The 17,500-nt window shown below is 45.9% G+C and overlaps 1 protein-coding gene across 1 annotated transcript in view; it reads left to right on the plus strand.

Annotated features, from left to right (window-relative positions):
• Window positions 1-17,500, plus strand: part of LOC136633501 (collagen alpha-5(IV) chain-like) — a 191,095-nt gene that overhangs the window by 79,703 nt on the left and 93,892 nt on the right. Inside the window, exons 16-23 of the mRNA XM_066609262.1 lie at window positions 3,142-3,183; window positions 3,284-3,343; window positions 4,874-4,915; window positions 5,016-5,075; window positions 7,152-7,193; window positions 7,294-7,353; window positions 8,885-8,926; window positions 9,027-9,086. Of these exons, the coding sequence (XP_066465359.1) occupies window positions 3,142-3,183; window positions 3,284-3,343; window positions 4,874-4,915; window positions 5,016-5,075; window positions 7,152-7,193; window positions 7,294-7,353; window positions 8,885-8,926; window positions 9,027-9,086 (408 nt within the window). The remainder of the gene's footprint in view (window positions 1-3,141; window positions 3,184-3,283; window positions 3,344-4,873; window positions 4,916-5,015; window positions 5,076-7,151; window positions 7,194-7,293; window positions 7,354-8,884; window positions 8,927-9,026; window positions 9,087-17,500) is intronic.

Here is a 17,500-nt window from a genome sequence, read left to right on the forward strand (position 1 = left end):
AGGGGGAAGAGACAGCTTGGCCCACTGCTGAGGGTACACATGCTGCTTGCCTGTCATCCTTTCAGCATGTATGGCCAGAGGAGGAGGAGGAGGAGGATCCTGAAAGTGATCTTCCGAGTAAGGACAGCCATGTGTTGCGTACAGGTACCCTGGCACACATGGCTGACTTCATGTTAGGATGCCTTTCTCGTGACCCTCGCATTACACGCATTCTGGCCACTACGGATTACTGGGTGTACACACTGCTCGATCCACGGTATAAGGAGAGCCTTTCCACTCTCATTCCCGAAGAGGAAAGGGGTTCGAGAATGATGCTATACCACAGGGCGCTGGTGGACAAACTGATGGTAAACTTCCCATCCGACAGCGCTAGTGGCCGAAGGCGCATTTCCGCGGCTCAGGTAGCAGGGGAGGCGCAGAGATCAGGCAGCATGTACAGCGCAGGCAGGGGAACACTCTCTAAGGCCTTTGACAGCTTTATGGCTCCCCAGCAAGACTGTGTCACCGGTCCCCAGTCAAGGCTGAGTTGGCGGGAGCACTGTAAAAGGATGGTGAGGGAGTACGTAGCCGATTGCACGAACGTCCTCGTTGACGCCTCTGCCCCCTACAACTACTGGGTGCTGAAACTGGACACGTGGCCTTAACTCGCGCTGTATGCCCTGGAGGTGCTTGCTTGTCCTGCGGCTAGCGTCTTGTCAGAGAGTGTGTTTAGTGTGGCTGGGGGAATCATCACGGATAAGCGTACCCACCTGTCAACCGACAGTGCCGACAGGCTTACACTCATCAAGATGAACAAAGCCTGGATTTCCCCAGACTTCTCTTCTCCACCAGCGGACAGCAGCGATACCTAAGCAATACGTAGGCTACACCCGCGGATGGAAGCATCGTTCTCTATCACCATCCAAAACGGGGACCTTTTTGCTTCATCAATCTGTGTATAATATTTATCCTCCTGCTCCTCCTCCTGAAACCTGACGTAATCACGCCGAACGGGCAATTTTTCTTAGGCCCACAAGGCTCAGTCATATAATTTTTGTAAACAATTTTTATACGTTTCAATGCTCATTAAAGCGTTGAAACTTTCACCTCAACCAATTTTTATTTTAACTGGGCTGCCTCCAGGCCTAGTTACCAATTAAGCCACATTAACCAAAGCCATTAATGGGTTTCACCTGCCCTCTCGGTTGGGCATGGGCAATTTTTCTCAGGTACATTAGTACTGTTGGTACACCAATTTTTGTGGGCCCTCGCCTACAGTGTAATCCAATTAATTTTTTGCCCACCTGCATTACAGCTGACATAACATCAGCTGTGTTGGGCAATGCAATGGGATATTTTTACGTACCGCCGGTGGGTTCCAGGGAGCCACCCATGCTGTGGGTCCACAGGGAGTTGTAACTACATGTGTCCACTTCTAAAGAACCCCAGTCTGACTGGGGCATGCACTGTGGGCCGAAGCCCACCTGCATTAAACATGACATTATTACCTCAGCTGTGATGGGCAATGCAATGGGATATATTTATGTACCGCCGGTGGCTTCCTGGCACATACCCATGCTGTGGGTCCACAGGGAGTTGTAACTACATGTGTCCACTTCTAAAGAACCCCAGTCGGATTGGGGCATGCAGTGTGGGCCGAAGCCCACCTGCATTTCATCTGACGTTAGCTCTGCTGTCCAGGGCACTGCAATGGGATACATTTATGTACAGCGGGTGGGTTCCAGGGAGCCACCCATGCTGTGGGTGCACACGGAATTCCCATTGCGGAGTTGTACCTGCCTGTGACTATTTATAAAAAACCGCGGTCTGACTGGGGCATGCAGACACCTTGACAGAATTAATAGTGTGTGGCACATGGGTTCCCCATTGCTATGCCCACGTGTGCAGCTCCTGATGGCGGTGGCACAGGATTATATTTCTCGTTGCTTATGTACAGCATTGTGGGCTATCACCCCGCCCCGTTTAAAGAGGGTCGCTGCCTAGCCGTGCCAACGCTCTGCAGTGTGTGCCTGCGGTTCCTCTGGCAGACGCACTTATAAATAGACATGAGGGTGGCGTGGCATGAGGGCAGCTGAAGGCTGCGCAGGGACAATGTGGTGTGCTGTGGACACTGGGTCGTGGGGGGGGGGGGGTTGGGCAGCATGTAACCCAGGAGAAGTGGCAGCGGAGTGTCATGCAGGCAGTGATTGTGCTTTGTTGGAGGTAGTGTGGTGCGTAGCTAAGGTATGCATTGCTAATGAGGGCTTTTCAGAAGTAAAAGTTGTTGGGGGGGGCCACTGTTGCCGCTATTGTGGCTTAATAGTGGGACCTGTGAACTTGAAATGCAGCCCAACATGTAGCCCCTCGCCTGCCCTATCCTTTGCTGTGTCGTTCCCATCACTTTCTTGAATTGCCCCGATTTTCACAAATAAAACCTTAGCGAGCATCGGCGAAATACAAAAATGCTCGGGTCGCCCATTGACTTCAATGGGGTCGTTACTCGAAACGAACCCTCGAGCATCGCGAAAAGTTCGTCCCGAGTAACGAGCACCCGAGCATTTTGGTGCTCGCTCATCTCTAGTAGAGATCAAAGATATTCTGAGTGATTTCCTTACACAGTAGAACAAATCTTGCCATGTGCAGCAAGTATTCAACTTTTGAGAAAAATATGCATGGTCAATGTGAACATTTAAATTAAAATGGTAATACTTTCATGCTCAGAGTAATGGCTGTGAGCGTCTCTGACAATTTTCAGACAAGTTGAAGACTACTTCCAAATAGAGATGAGCGAGCATACTCGCTAAGGCAAACTACTTGAGCGAGTAGTGCCTTATTCAAGTACCTGCACACTCATCTCTAAAGATTCGGCTGCCAGCGCTGGTGAGCGGTGAGTTGTGGAAGTGATCAGGGAGGAGCGGGGAGGAGAGAGTCAGAGAGAGATCTCCCCTCCATTCCACCCCGCTCTCCGCCCCACTCCCCGCCCCCCTGCCGGCAGTCGAATCTTTAGAGACAAGCAGGCAGGAACTCGAATAAGGCACTACTCGCTCGAGTAGTTTGCCTTAGCGAGTATACTCGCTCATCTCTACTCCTAAATGTAAAAAATGGATTCTTTTGAATTAAAAATAAATGCTATTCTAACATTTTTTAAAATGTTTATTGCAGGTGGAATACCTGGAATAAATGGAGCAATTCAAGGAGGAATCAGTATGTATAATCGATTTTCAATCCTTTTTAAAGCAGCACTTCATTGAAAACATACTAAACAATGCAACCTTTTTCAATATTCCCTTTTTAATTGATACAGGTGAAATACCTGGAATACCAGGAACACCAGGAACTGGCGGCATAATTTACCCAGGAATTAGTGAGTATGCTATAAATTTGGAGTTTAATAAAGATATGGCACAGAAGCCAAAAGAGTTTAGATTACTTATTGATTCCTTTTTTGATTGACCCATAATTATTTTTGTCTTGAGTGTGAATTTTTTTTGTCAAAGATCTGGTACTGCCATGGGCTCCCATGTCTGTGGCCAGCTATGTCAATTTTTTTTTACAAATTGGGAGAGTGTTTTTAATCTTCGAAAGCTATAGGTAGACTTGGTACTCTGGCATTAATATATTGATGATGCATTTATTTTATGGGGTGGAGCTAAAGATTAAATGGATTTTTTTTGGAAGAATTAAGTTTTAGTAATCATAATTAAAGATTTGTGTCCCATATCAGTTAAGATAGGGTTGAATATTTAAATATAGAGATCAAAGAAATCGGCTCTGGATTGGAGTTTAACAGATTTTGAATCCAATAACTAGACAGGGATATATATTGTTCCATACCTACCACCTGCTGAGTTTGTTCTTAAACCTGACACTTAGACTATGTAAAAATTTGAAAAATGCTTAAACTAAGAACGAGACACTTGAAACCAAAGTTGTGGATTTAACAAGGAATTTTTTTGAAAAGTAGTACCTGGAGGATGTTTTGAACCTGTCCTTTGCTAAAGATTAAATATTAGATAAAGCCAAATTTCTTAGATAGGATAGAGTAAGAGGTGGTAATAGTAATAATGGGGAGGTAGCCAAGTTGGTTTTACATTATAGTGTGAAACATACACAGATTAAACGGATTGCCGATAGATATTGGCATTTAGTGTGCGAGGATAAAACATTTGGAGTCCTTTAATACCCCATTATGGCACAAACATTTTAACGAAAGCTCCAAATTTAGTTTTTTTTTTAGAAAAGTGTCTGCTGTTAAAAGAAATGGAGTCAAAATCAGTTTTAAAACTTGGTTGTCTTTTTAAAGTTTTTTTTAGATGTGGGTCATGTAGAAATCGAATATATTTTTAGTGATTGCCTTACACAGTAGAACAAATCTTCCCATGTGCAGCAAGTATTCAACTTTTGAGAAAAATATGCATGGTCAATGTGAACATTTAAATTAAAATGGTAATATTTTCATGCTCAGAGCAATGGCTATGAGCGTCTCTGACAATTTTCAGACAAGTTGAAGACTACTTCCAAATAGAGATGAGCGAGCATACTCGCTAAGGCAAACTACTTGAGCGAGTAGTGCCTTATTCAAGTACCTGCACACTCATCTCTAAAGATTCGGCTGCCAGCGCTGGTGAGCGGTGAGTTGTGGAAGTGATCAGGGAGGAGCGGGGAGGAGAGAGTCAGAGAGAGATCTCCCCTCCATACCACCCCGCTCTCCGCCCCCCTGCCGCAGCCGAATCTTTAGAGACAAGCGGGCAGGAACTCGAATAAGGCACTACTCGCTCGAGTAGTTTGCCTTAGCGAGTATACTCACTCATCTCTACTCCTAAATGTAAAAAAATGGATTCTTTTGAATTAAAAATAATTGCTATTCTAACATTTTTTTAAATGTTAATTGCAGGTGGAATACCTGGAATAAATGGAGCAATTCAAGGAGGAATCAGTATGTATAATCAATTTTCAATCCTTTTTAAAGCAGCACTTCATTGAAAACATACTAAACAATGCAACCTTTTTCAATATTCCCTTTTTAATTGATACAGGTGAAATACCTGGAATACCAGGAACACCAGGAACTGGCGGCATAATTTACCCAGGAATTAGTGAGTATGCTATAAATTTGGAGTTTAATAAAGATATGGCACAGAAGCTAAAAGAGTTTAGATTACTTATTGATTCCTTTTTTGACTGACCCATAATTATTTTTGTCTTGAGTGTGTATTTTTTTTGTCATAGATCTGGTACTGCCATGGGCTCCCATGTCTGTGGCCAGCTATGTCAATTTTTTTTTACAAATTGGGAGAGTGTTTTTAATCTTCGAAAGCTATAGGTAGACTTGGTACTCTGGCATTAATATATTGATGATGCATTTATTTTATGGGGTGGAGCTAAAGATCAAATGGATTTTTTTTGGAAGAATTAAAGGGATTGTCCCGCGCCGAAACGTTTTTTTTAATTTTCAATAGCCCCCCCGTTCGGCGCGAGACAAACCCGATGCAGGGGTTTAAAAAAAAAAACGGATAGTACTTACCCGAATCCCCGCGCTCCGGTGACTTCTTACTTACCTTGCGAAGATGGCCGCCGGGATCTTCACCCACGGTGGACCGCAGGTCTTTTCCCATGGTGCACCGTGGGCTCTGTGCGTTCCATTGCCGATTCCAGCCTCCTGATTGGCTGGAATCGGCACACATGACGGGGCGGAGTACGAGGAGCAGCTCTCCGGCATGAGCGGCCCCATTCAGAAGGGAGAAGACCGGACTGCGCAAGCGCGTCTAATCGGGAGATTAGACGCTGAAATTAGACGGCACCATGGAGACGAGGACGCTAGCAACGGAGCAGGTAAGTGAATAACTTCTGTTTGGCTCATATTTAATGCACGATGTATATTACAAAGTTCATTAATATGGCCATACAGAAGTGTATACCCCCACTTGCTTTCGCGGGACAACCCCTTTAAGTTTTAGTAATCATAATTAAAGATTTGTTGCCCATATCAGTTAAGATAGGGTTGAATATTTAAATATAGAGATCAAAGAAATCGGCTCTGGATTGGAGTTTAACAGATTTTGAATCCAATAACTAGACAGGGATATATATTGTTCCATACCTACCACCTGCTGAGTTTGTTCTTAAACCTGACACTTAGACTATGTAAAAATTTGAAAAATGCTTAAACTAAGAACGAGACACTTGAAGCCAAAGTTGTGGATTTAACAAGGAATTTTTTGAAAAGTAGTACCTGGAGGATGTTTTGAACCTGTCCTTTGCTAAAGATTAAATATTAGATAAAGCCAAATTTCTTAGATAGGATAGAGTAAGAGGTGGTAATAGTAATAATGGGGAGGCAGCCAAGTTGGTTTTACATTATAGTGTGAAACATACGCAGATTAGGCGGATTGCAGTTAGATATTGGCATTTAGTGTGCGAGGATAAAACATTTGGAGTCCTTTATTACCCCATTATGGCACAAACATTTTAACGAAAGCTCCAAATTTAGGTTTTTTTTTTAGAAAAGTGTCTGCTGTTAAAATAAATGGAGTCAAAATCAGTTTTAAAACTTGGTTGTCTTTTTAAAGTTTTTTTTAGATGTGGGTCATGTAGAAATCGAATATATTTTTAGTGATTGCCTTACACAGTAGAACAAATCTTGCCATGTGCAGCAAGTATTCAACTTTTGAGAAAAATATGCATGGTCAATGTGAACATTTAAATTAAAATGGTAATACTTTCATGCTCAGAGTAATGGCTGTGAGCGTCTCTGACAATTTTCAGACAAGTTGAAGACTACTTCCAAATAGAGATGAGCGAGCATACTCGCTAAGGCAAACTACTTGAGCGAGTAGTGCCTTATTCAAGTACCTGCACACTCATCTCTAAAGATTCGGCTGCCAGCGCTGGTGAGCGGTGAGTTGTGGAAGTGATCAGGGAGGAGCGGGGAGGAGAGAGTCAGAGAGAGATCTCCCCTCCATTCCACCCCGCTCTCCGCCCCACTCCCCGCCCCCCTGCCGGCAGTCGAATCTTTAGAGACAAGCAGGCAGGAACTCGAATAAGGCACTACTCGCTCGAGTAGTTTGCCTTAGCGAGTATACTCGCTCATCTCTACTCCTAAATGTAAAAAATGGATTCTTTTGAATTAAAAATAAATGCTATTCTAACATTTTTTAAAATGTTAATTGCAGGTGGAATACCTGGAATAAATGGAGCAATTCAAGGAGGAATCAGTATGTATAATCGATTTTCAATCCTTTTTAAAGCAGCACTTCATTGAAAACATACTAAACAATGCAACCTTTTTCAATATTCCCTTTTTAATTGATACAGGTGAAATACCTGGAATACCAGGAACACCAGGAACTGGCGGCATAATTTACCCAGGAATTAGTGAGTATGCTATAAATTTGGAGTTTAATAAAGATATGGCACAGAAGCCAAAAGAGTTTAGATTACTTATTGATTCCTTTTTTGATTGACCCATAATTATTTTTGTCTTGAGTGTGAATTTTGTTTGTCAAAGATCTGGTACTGCCATGGGCTCCCATGTCTGTGGCCAACTATGTCAATTTTTTTTTACAAATTGGGAGAGTGTTTTTAATCTTCGAAAGCTATAGGTAGACTTGGTACTCTGGCATTAATATATTGATGATGCATTTATTTTATGGGGTGGAGCTAAAGATTAAATGGATTTTTTTTGGAAGAATTAAGTTTTAGTAATCATAATTAAAGATTTGTGTCCCATATCAGTTAAGATAGGGTTGAATATTTAAATATAGAGATCAAAGAAATCGGCTCTGGATTGGAGTTTAACAGATTTTGAATCCAATAACTAGACAGGGATATATATTGTTCCATACCTACCACCTGCTGAGTTTGTTCTTAAACCTGACACTTAGACTATGTAAAAATTTGAAAAATGCTTAAACTAAGAACGAGACACTTGAAACCAAAGTTGTGGATTTAACAAGGAATTTTTTTGAAAAGTAGTACCTGGAGGATGTTTTGAACCTGTCCTTTGCTAAAGATTAAATATTAGATAAAGCCAAATTTCTTAGATAGGATAGAGTAAGAGGTGGTAATAGTAATAATGGGGAGGTAGCCAAGTTGGTTTTACATTATAGTGTGAAACATACACAGATTAAACGGATTGCCGATAGATATTGGCATTTAGTGTGCGAGGATAAAACATTTGGAGTCCTTTAATACCCCATTATGGCACAAACATTTTAACGAAAGCTCCAAATTTAGTTTTTTTTTTAGAAAAGTGTCTGCTGTTAAAAGAAATGGAGTCAAAATCAGTTTTAAAACTTGGTTGTCTTTTTAAAGTTTTTTTTAGATGTGGGTCATGTAGAAATCGAATATATTTTTAGTGATTGCCTTACACAGTAGAACAAATCTTCCCATGTGCAGCAAGTATTCAACTTTTGAGAAAAATATGCATGGTCAATGTGAACATTTAAATTAAAATGGTAATATTTTCATGCTCAGAGCAATGGCTATGAGCGTCTCTGACAATTTTCAGACAAGTTGAAGACTACTTCCAAATAGAGATGAGCGAGCATACTCGCTAAGGCAAACTACTTGAGCGAGTAGTGCCTTATTCAAGTACCTGCACACTCATCTCTAAAGATTCGGCTGCCAGCGCTGGTGAGCGGTGAGTTGTGGAAGTGATCAGGGAGGAGCGGGGAGGAGAGAGTCAGAGAGAGATCTCCCCTCCATTCCACCCCGCTCTCCGCCCCCCTGCCGGCAGCCGAATCTTTAGAGACAAGCGGGCAGGAACTCGAATAAGGCACTACTCGCTCGAGTAGTTTGCCTTAGCGAGTATACTCACTCATCTCTACTCCTAAATGTAAAAAAATGGATTCTTTTGAATTAAAAATAATTGCTATTCTAACATTTTTTTAAATGTTAATTGCAGGTGGAATACCTGGAATAAATGGAGCAATTCAAGGAGGAATCAGTATGTATAATCAATTTTCAATCCTTTTTAAAGCAGCACTTCATTGAAAACATACTAAACAATGCAACCTTTTTCAATATTCCCTTTTTAATTGATACAGGTGAAATACCTGGAATACCAGGAACACCAGGAACTGGCGGCATAATTTACCCAGGAATTAGTGAGTATGCTATAAATTTGGAGTTTAATAAAGATATGGCACAGAAGCTAAAAGAGTTTAGATTACTTATTGATTCCTTTTTTGACTGACCCATAATTATTTTTGTCTTGAGTGTGTATTTTTTTTGTCATAGATCTGGTACTGCCATGGGCTCCCATGTCTGTGGCCAGCTATGTCAATTTTTTTTTACAAATTGGGAGAGTGTTTTTAATCTTCGAAAGCTATAGGTAGACTTGGTACTCTGGCATTAATATATTGATGATGCATTTATTTTATGGGGTGGAGCTAAAGATCAAATGGATTTTTTTTGGAAGAATTAAAGGGATTGTCCCGCGCCGAAACGTTTTTTTTAATTTTCAATAGCCCCCCCGTTCGGCGCGAGACAAACCCGATGCAGGGGTTTAAAAAAAAAAACGGATAGTACTTACCCGAATCCCCGCGCTCCGGTGACTTCTTACTTACCTTGCGAAGATGGCCGCCGGGATCTTCACCCACGGTGGACCGCAGGTCTTTTCCCATGGTGCACCGTGGGCTCTGTGCGTTCCATTGCCGATTCCAGCCTCCTGATTGGCTGGAATCGGCACACATGACGGGGCGGAGTACGAGGAGCAGCTCTCCGGCATGAGCGGCCCCATTCAGAAGGGAGAAGACCGGACTGCGCAAGCGCGTCTAATCGGGAGATTAGACGCTGAAATTAGACGGCACCATGGAGACGAGGACGCTAGCAACGGAGCAGGTAAGTGAATAACTTCTGTTTGGCTCATATTTAATGCACGATGTATATTACAAAGTTCATTAATATGGCCATACAGAAGTGTATACCCCCACTTGCTTTCGCGGGACAACCCCTTTAAGTTTTAGTAATCATAATTAAAGATTTGTTGCCCATATCAGTTAAGATAGGGTTGAATATTTAAATATAGAGATCAAAGAAATCGGCTCTGGATTGGAGTTTAACAGATTTTGAATCCAATAACTAGACAGGGATATATATTGTTCCATACCTACCACCTGCTGAGTTTGTTCTTAAACCTGACACTTAGACTATGTAAAAATTTGAAAAATGCTTAAACTAAGAACGAGACACTTGAAGCCAAAGTTGTGGATTTAACAAGGAATTTTTTGAAAAGTAGTACCTGGAGGATGTTTTGAACCTGTCCTTTGCTAAAGATTAAATATTAGATAAAGCCAAATTTCTTAGATAGGATAGAGTAAGAGGTGGTAATAGTAATAATGGGGAGGCAGCCAAGTTGGTTTTACATTATAGTGTGAAACATACGCAGATTAGGCGGATTGCAGTTAGATATTGGCATTTAGTGTGCGAGGATAAAACATTTGGAGTCCTTTATTACCCCATTATGGCACAAACATTTTAACGAAAGCTCCAAATTTAGGTTTTTTTTTTAGAAAAGTGTCTGCTGTTAAAATAAATGGAGTCAAAATCAGTTTTAAAACTTGGTTGTCTTTTTAAAGTTTTTTTTAGATGTGGGTCATGTAGAAATCGAATATATTTTTAGTGATTGCCTTACACAGTAGAACAAATCTTCCCATGTGCAGCAAGTATTCAACTTTTGAGAAAAATATGCATGGTCAATGTGAACATTTAAATTAAAATGGTAATATTTTCATGCTCAGAGCAATGGCTGTGAGCGTCTCTGACAATTTTCAGACAAGTAGAAGACTACTTCCAAATAGAGATGAGCGAGCATACTCGCTAAGGCAAACTACTTGAGCGAGTAGTGCCTTATTCAAGTACCTGCACACTCATCTCTAAAGATTCGGCTGCCAGCGCTGGTGAGCGGTGAGTTGTGGAAGTGATCAGGGAGGAGCGGGGAGGAGAGAGTCAGAGAGAGATCTCCCCTCCATTCCACCCCACTCTCCGCCCCACTCCCCGCCCCCCTGCCGGCAGCCGAATCTTTAGAGACAAGCAGGCAGGAACTCGAATAAGGCACTACTCGCTCAAGTAGTTTGCCTTAGCGAGTATACTCGCTCATCTCTACTCCTAAATGTAAAAAAATGGATTCTTTTGAATTAAAAATAAATGCTATTCTAACATTTTTTTAAATGTTAATTGCAGGTGGAATACCTGGAATAAATGGAGCAATTCAAGGAGGAATCAGTATTAGAGATGAGCGAACGTACTCGTCCGAGCTTGATATTCGTGCGAATATTACGGTGTTCGGGATGCTCGTTACTCGTAACGAGTACCACGCGGTGTTCCGGTTACTTTCAGTTTCCTCTCTGAGACGTTAGCACGCTTTTCTGGCCAATTGAAAGACAGGGAAGGCATTACAACTTCCCCCTGTGACGTTCAAGCCCTATACCACCCCCCCTGCTGTGAGTGGCTGGGGTGATCAGATGTCACCCGAGTATAAAAGTCGGCCCCTCCCGCGGCTCGGCTCAGATGCCGTGTGAGTTAGTGAGGGAAAGTGCTGTTCTATTGGAGTTGCTGTAGGGAGAGTGTTTGTAGTGAGTGTAGGCTTCAAGAACCCCAACTGTCCTTCTTAGGGCCACATCTACGTGTGTGCAGGCTGCTGAGCATTGCACCCGGTATTAGGGACAGAAGTGGTGCTTAGGCAGGGAGAGTGTTAGGAGTGAGTGTAGCCTTCAAGAACCTCAACGGTCCTTTCTAGGGCCAAATTTAACCGTGTGCAGTACTGTGCTGGCTGCTGTTAGCAGTGTTGCATTTTTTTTCTTTCTAAAAATCGTCTGTGCAGAGCATTGCACCCTCCATTGATACTACAGGGACAGAATTGTGTAGGCAGGGCCACAACACAGTTATTGTTCATTGAATATACGCAGTGGGGCCTTCCCTTTGCAAAAAAGCGAAAAAATTATATTTGGCCTGCCTGTGTCAGTCCTAAGGTCTCCGTGTACGTGTGTGCTGCGTGGAGAACGTACAAAAATCAGACGCAACCAGCTACGGTTTACTGCAGGCTTGCGCCATTGTCTTTCCTGACTGGCAAATACCTGCTCTGCCAGAGTTAATAACTCTGCTACACTAAAGTTGTGTGACACTTTTTCAGGGCCACACCACAGTTATTAAACGTATTGTTCATTGAATATACGCAGTGGGGCCTTCCCTTTGCAAAAAAGCGAAAAAATTATATTTGGCCTGCCTGTGTCAGTCCTAAGGTCTCCGTGTACGTGTGTGCTGCGTGGAGAATGTACAAAAATCAGACGCAACCAGCTACGGTTTACTGCAGGCTTGCGCCATTGTCTTTCCTGACTGGCAAATACCTGCTCTCCCAGAGTTAATAACTCTGCTACACTAAAGTTGTGTGACACTTTTTCAGGGCCACACCACAGTTATTAAACGTATTGTTCATTGAATATACGCAGTGGGGCCTTCCCTTTGCAAAAAAGCGAAAAAATTATATTTGGCCTGCCTGTGTCAGTCCTAAGGTCTCCGTGTACGTGTGTGCTGCGTGGAGAACGTACAAAAATCAGACGCAACCAGCTACGGTTTACTGCAGGCTTGCGCCATTGTCTTTCCTGACTGGCAAATACCTGCTCTGCCAGAGTTAATAACTCTGCTACACTAAAGTTGTGTGACACTTTTTCAGGGCCACACCACAGTTATTAAACGTATTATTCATTGAATATACGCAGTGGGGCCTTCCCTTTGCAAAAAAGCGAAAAAATTATATTTGGCCTGCCTGTGTCAGTCCTAAGGTCTCCGTGTACGTGTGTGCTGCGTGGAGAACGTACAAAAATCAGACGCAACCAGCTACGGTTTACTGCAGGCTTGCGCCATTGTCTTTCCTGACTGGCAAATACCTGCTCTGCCAGAGTTAATAACTCTGCTACACTAAAGTTGTGTGACACTTTTTCAGGGCCACACCACAGTTATTAAACGTATTGTTCATTGAATATACGCAGTGGGGCCTTCCCTTTGCAAAAAAGCGAAAAAATTATATTTGGCCTGCCTGTGTCAGTCCTAAGGTCTCCGTGTACGTGTGTGCTGCGTGGAGAACGTACAAAAATCAGACGCAACCAGCTACGGTTTACTGCAGGCTTGCGCCATTGTCTTTCCTGACTGGCAAATACCTGCTCTGCCAGAGTTAATAACTCTGCTACACTAAAGTTGTGTGACACTTTTTCAGGGCCACACCACAGTTATTAAACGTATTGTTCATTGAATATACGCAGTGGGGCCTTCCCTTTGCAAAAAAGCGAAAAAATTATATTTGGCCTGCAGGCTTGCGCCAATTTATTTCCTGCCTGGGAAATCAAATCACTGGTAATACAGCATGCTGAGGGGTAGGGGTAGGCCTAGAGGACGTGGACGCGGCCGAGGACGCGGAGGGCCAAGTGAGGGTGTGGGCACAGGCCGAGCTCCTGATCCAGGTGTGTCGCAGCCGACTGCTGCGCGATTAGGAGAGAGGCACGTTTCTGGCGTCCCCACATTCATCGCCCAATTAATGGGTCCACGCGGGAGACCTTTATTAGAAAATGAGCAGTGTGAGCAGGTCCTGTCCTGGATGGCAGAAAGTGCTTCGAGCAACCTATCGTCCAGCCACAGTTCTGCGTCGTCCACTGCTGCAAATCCGAATCCTCTGTCTGCTGCTCCTCCTTCCTCCCAGCCTCCTCACTCCACTACAATGACACATGCTCAGGAGCGGGAACACTCCCAGGAACTTTTCTCGGGCCCCTGCTCAGATTGGGCAGCAGTGGTTCCTCTACCACCAGAGGAGTTTATCGTCACTGATGCCCAACCATTGGAAAGTTCCCGCGGTCCAGGGGATGAGGCTGGGGACTTACGGCAACTGTCTCAAGACCTTTCAGTGGGTGAGGAGGACGATGACGATGAGACACAGTTGTCTTGCAGTGAGGTAGTAGTAAGGGCAGTAAGTCCGAGGGAGCAGCGCACAGAGGATTCGGAGGAAGAGCAGCAGGACGATGAGGTGACTGACCCCACCTGGTGTGCAACGCCTACACAGGACAGGTCTTCAGAGGGGGAGGCACGGGCAGCAGCAGGGCAGGTTGCAAGAGGCAGTGCGGTGGCCAGGGATAGAGGCAGGGCCAGACCGAATAATCCACCAAGTGTTTCCCAAAGCGCCCCCTCGCGCCATGCCACCCTGCAGAGGCCGAGGTGCTCTAAGGTCTGGCAGTTTTTCACCGAGACGCCTGACGACCGACGAACAGTGGTGTGCAACCTTTGTCGCGCCAAGATCAGCCGGGGAGCCACCACCAACAGCCTGACCACCACCAGCATGCGCAGACATATGATGGCCAAGCACCCCACAAAGTGGGACGAAGGCCGTTCACCGCCTCCGGTTTGCACCGCTGCCTCTCCCCCTGTGCCCCAACCTGCCACTGAGATCCAACCCCCCTCTCAGGACACAGGCACGACCGTCTCATGGCCTGCACCCACACCCTCACCTCCGCTGTCCTCGGCCCCATCCAGCAATGTCTCGCACCGCACAGTCCAGCCGTCGCTAGCGCAACTGTTGGAGCGCAAACGCAAGTACGCCGCCACGCACCCGCACGCTCAATCGTTAACCGTCCACATAGCCAAATTTATCAGCCTTGAGATGCTGCCATATAGGGTTGTGGAAACGGAGTCCTTCAAAGCTATGATGGCGGCGGCGGCCCCGCGCTACTCAGTTCCCAGTCGCCACTACTTTTCCCGATGTGCCGTCCCAGCCCTGCACGACCACGTCTCCCGCAACATTGTACGCGCCCTCACCAATGCGGTTAGTGGCAAGGTCCACTTAACTACGGACACGTGGACAAGCACAGGCGGGCAGGGCCACTACATCTCCCTGACGGCACATTGGGTGAATTTAGTGGAGGCTGGGACAGAGTCAGAGCCTGGGACCGCTCACGTCCTACCCACCCCCAGAATTGCGGGCCCCAGCTCGGTGGTGGTATGTTCGGCGGTGTATGCTTCTTCCACTAAAGCACCCTCCTCCTCCTCCTCAACCTCTGTCTTGCAATCTAGATGTGTCAGCAGCAGCAGCACGTCGCCAGCAGTCGGTGTCGCGCGGCGTGGCAGCACAGCGGTGGGCAAGCGTCAGCAGGCCGTGCTGAAACTACTCAGCTTAGGAGATAGGAGGCACACGGCCCACGAACTGCTGCAGGGTCTGACAGAGCAGACCGACCGTTGGTTTGCGCCGCTGAGCCTCCAACCGGGCATGGTCGTGTGTGACAACGGCCGTAACCTGGTGGCGGCTCTGCAGCTCGGCAGCCTCACGCACGTGCCATGCCTGGCCCACGTCTTTAATTTGGTGGTTCAGCGCTTTCTGAAAAGCTACCCACGCTTGTCAGACCTGCTCGTAAAGGTGCGCCGCCTCTGCGCACATTTCCGCAAGTCCCACACGGACGCTGCCACCCTGCGCACCCTGCAACATCGGTTTAATCTGCCAGTGCACCGACTGCTGTGCGACGTGCCCACACGGTGGAACTCTACGCTCCACATGTTGGCTAGGCTCTATGAGCAGCGTAGAGCTATAGTGGAATACCAACTCCAACATGGGCGGCGCAGTGGGAGTCAGCCTCCTCAATTCTTTTCAGAAGAGTGGGCCTGGTTGGCAGACATCTGCCAGGTCCTTCGAAACTTTGAGCAGTCTATCCAGGTGGTGAGCGGCGATGCTGCAATCATTAGCGTCACCATTCCTCTGCTATGCATCTTGAGAACTTCCCTGCAAACCATAAAGGCAGCCGCTTTGTGCTCGGAAGCAGAGCCGGGGGAAGACAGTATGTCGCTGGATAGTCAGAGCACCCTCCTGTCTATATCTCAGCGCGTTCAGGAGGAGGAGGAGGAGCATGAGGAGAATGAGGAGGAGGGGGAAGAGACAGCTTGGCCCACTGCTGACGGTACCCATGCTGCTTGCCTGTCATCATTTCAGCGTGTATGGCCTGAGGAGGAGGAGGAGGATCCTGAAAGTGATCTTCCTAGTGCGGACAGCCATGTGTTGCGTACAGGTACCCTGGCACACATGGCTGACTTCATGTTAGGATGCCTTTCTCGTGACCCTCGCATTCAACGCATTCTGGCCACTACGGATTACTGGGTGTACACACTGCTCGACCCACGCTATAAGGAGAACCTTCCCACTCTCATTCCCGAAGAGGAAAGGGGTTCGAGAGTGTTGCTATACCACAGGACCCTGGCGGACAAGCTGATGGTAAAATCCCCATCCGACAGCGGTAGTGGCAGAAGGCGCAGTTCCGAGGGCCAGGTAGCAGGGGAGGTGCGTAGATCGAGCAGCATGTACAGCCCAGGCAGTGCAACAGTCTTTAAGGGCCTGGCCAGCTTTATGGCTCCCCAGCAAGACTGTGTCACCGCTCCCCAGTCAAGGCTGAGTCGGCGGGAGCACTGTAAAAGGATGGTGAGGGAGTACGTAGCCGATCGCACGACCATCCTCGGTGACGCCTCTGCCCCCTACAACTACTGGGTGTCGAAGCTGGACACCCTGGCCTGAACTAGCGCTGTATGCCCTGGAGGTGCTTGCTTGTCCTGCGGCTAGCGTCTTGTCGGAGAGGGTGTTTAGTGCGGCTGGGGGAATCATCACAGATAAGCGTACCCGCCTGTCAACCGACAGTGCCGACAGGCTAACACTCATCAAGATGAACAAAGCCTGGATTTCCCCAGACTTCTCTTCTCCACCAGCGGACAGCAGCGATACGTAAGCAATACGTAGGCTGCACCCGCGGATGGAAGCTACGTTCTCTCTCACCATCCAAAACGGGGACATTTCTGCTTCATCAATCTGTGTCTAATATTCCTCCTCCTCCTCCTGCTCCTCCTCCTGAAACCTCACGTAATCACGCTGAACGGGCAATTTTTCTTAGGGCCACAAGGCTCACTCATAATTTTTCTAAACAATTTTTATATGTTTCAATGCTCTTAAAAGCGTTGAAACTTTAACTTGAACCAATTTTTCGTTAAACTGGGCTGCCTCCAGGCCTAGTTACCACTTAAGCCACATTAACCAAAGCGATTAATGGGTTTCACCTGCCCTCTTGGTTGGCCATGGCCAATTTTTTTGATGTACATTAGTACTGTTGATTCGGCAATTTTTGTGGGCCCTCGCCTACAGTGTAATCAAATGAATTTTTAGCCCACCTGCATTACAGCTGACGTTACATCCGCTGTGTTGGGCAATGCAATGTGATATTTCTGTGTACCGCCGGTGGCTTCCTGGCACCCACCCATGCTGTGGGTCCACAGGGAATTATAAATGCATCTGATTCCACTTGTAAAGAACCCCAGTCAGACTGGGGCATGCAGTGTGGGCCGAAGCCCACCTGCATTAAGCACGACATTACTACCTCAGCTGTGTTGGGCAATGCAATGGGATATTTTTGTGTACCGCCGGTGGGTTCCAGGGAGCCACCCATGCTGTAGGTGCACACGGAGTTTAACCTACATGTGTCCACTTGTAAAGAACCCCAGTCAGACTGGG

The sequence above is a fragment of the Eleutherodactylus coqui genome, chromosome 6 (assembly GCF_035609145.1).
Source record: "Eleutherodactylus coqui strain aEleCoq1 chromosome 6, aEleCoq1.hap1, whole genome shotgun sequence".
Lineage (NCBI taxonomy): Eukaryota > Metazoa > Chordata > Amphibia > Anura > Eleutherodactylidae > Eleutherodactylus > Eleutherodactylus coqui.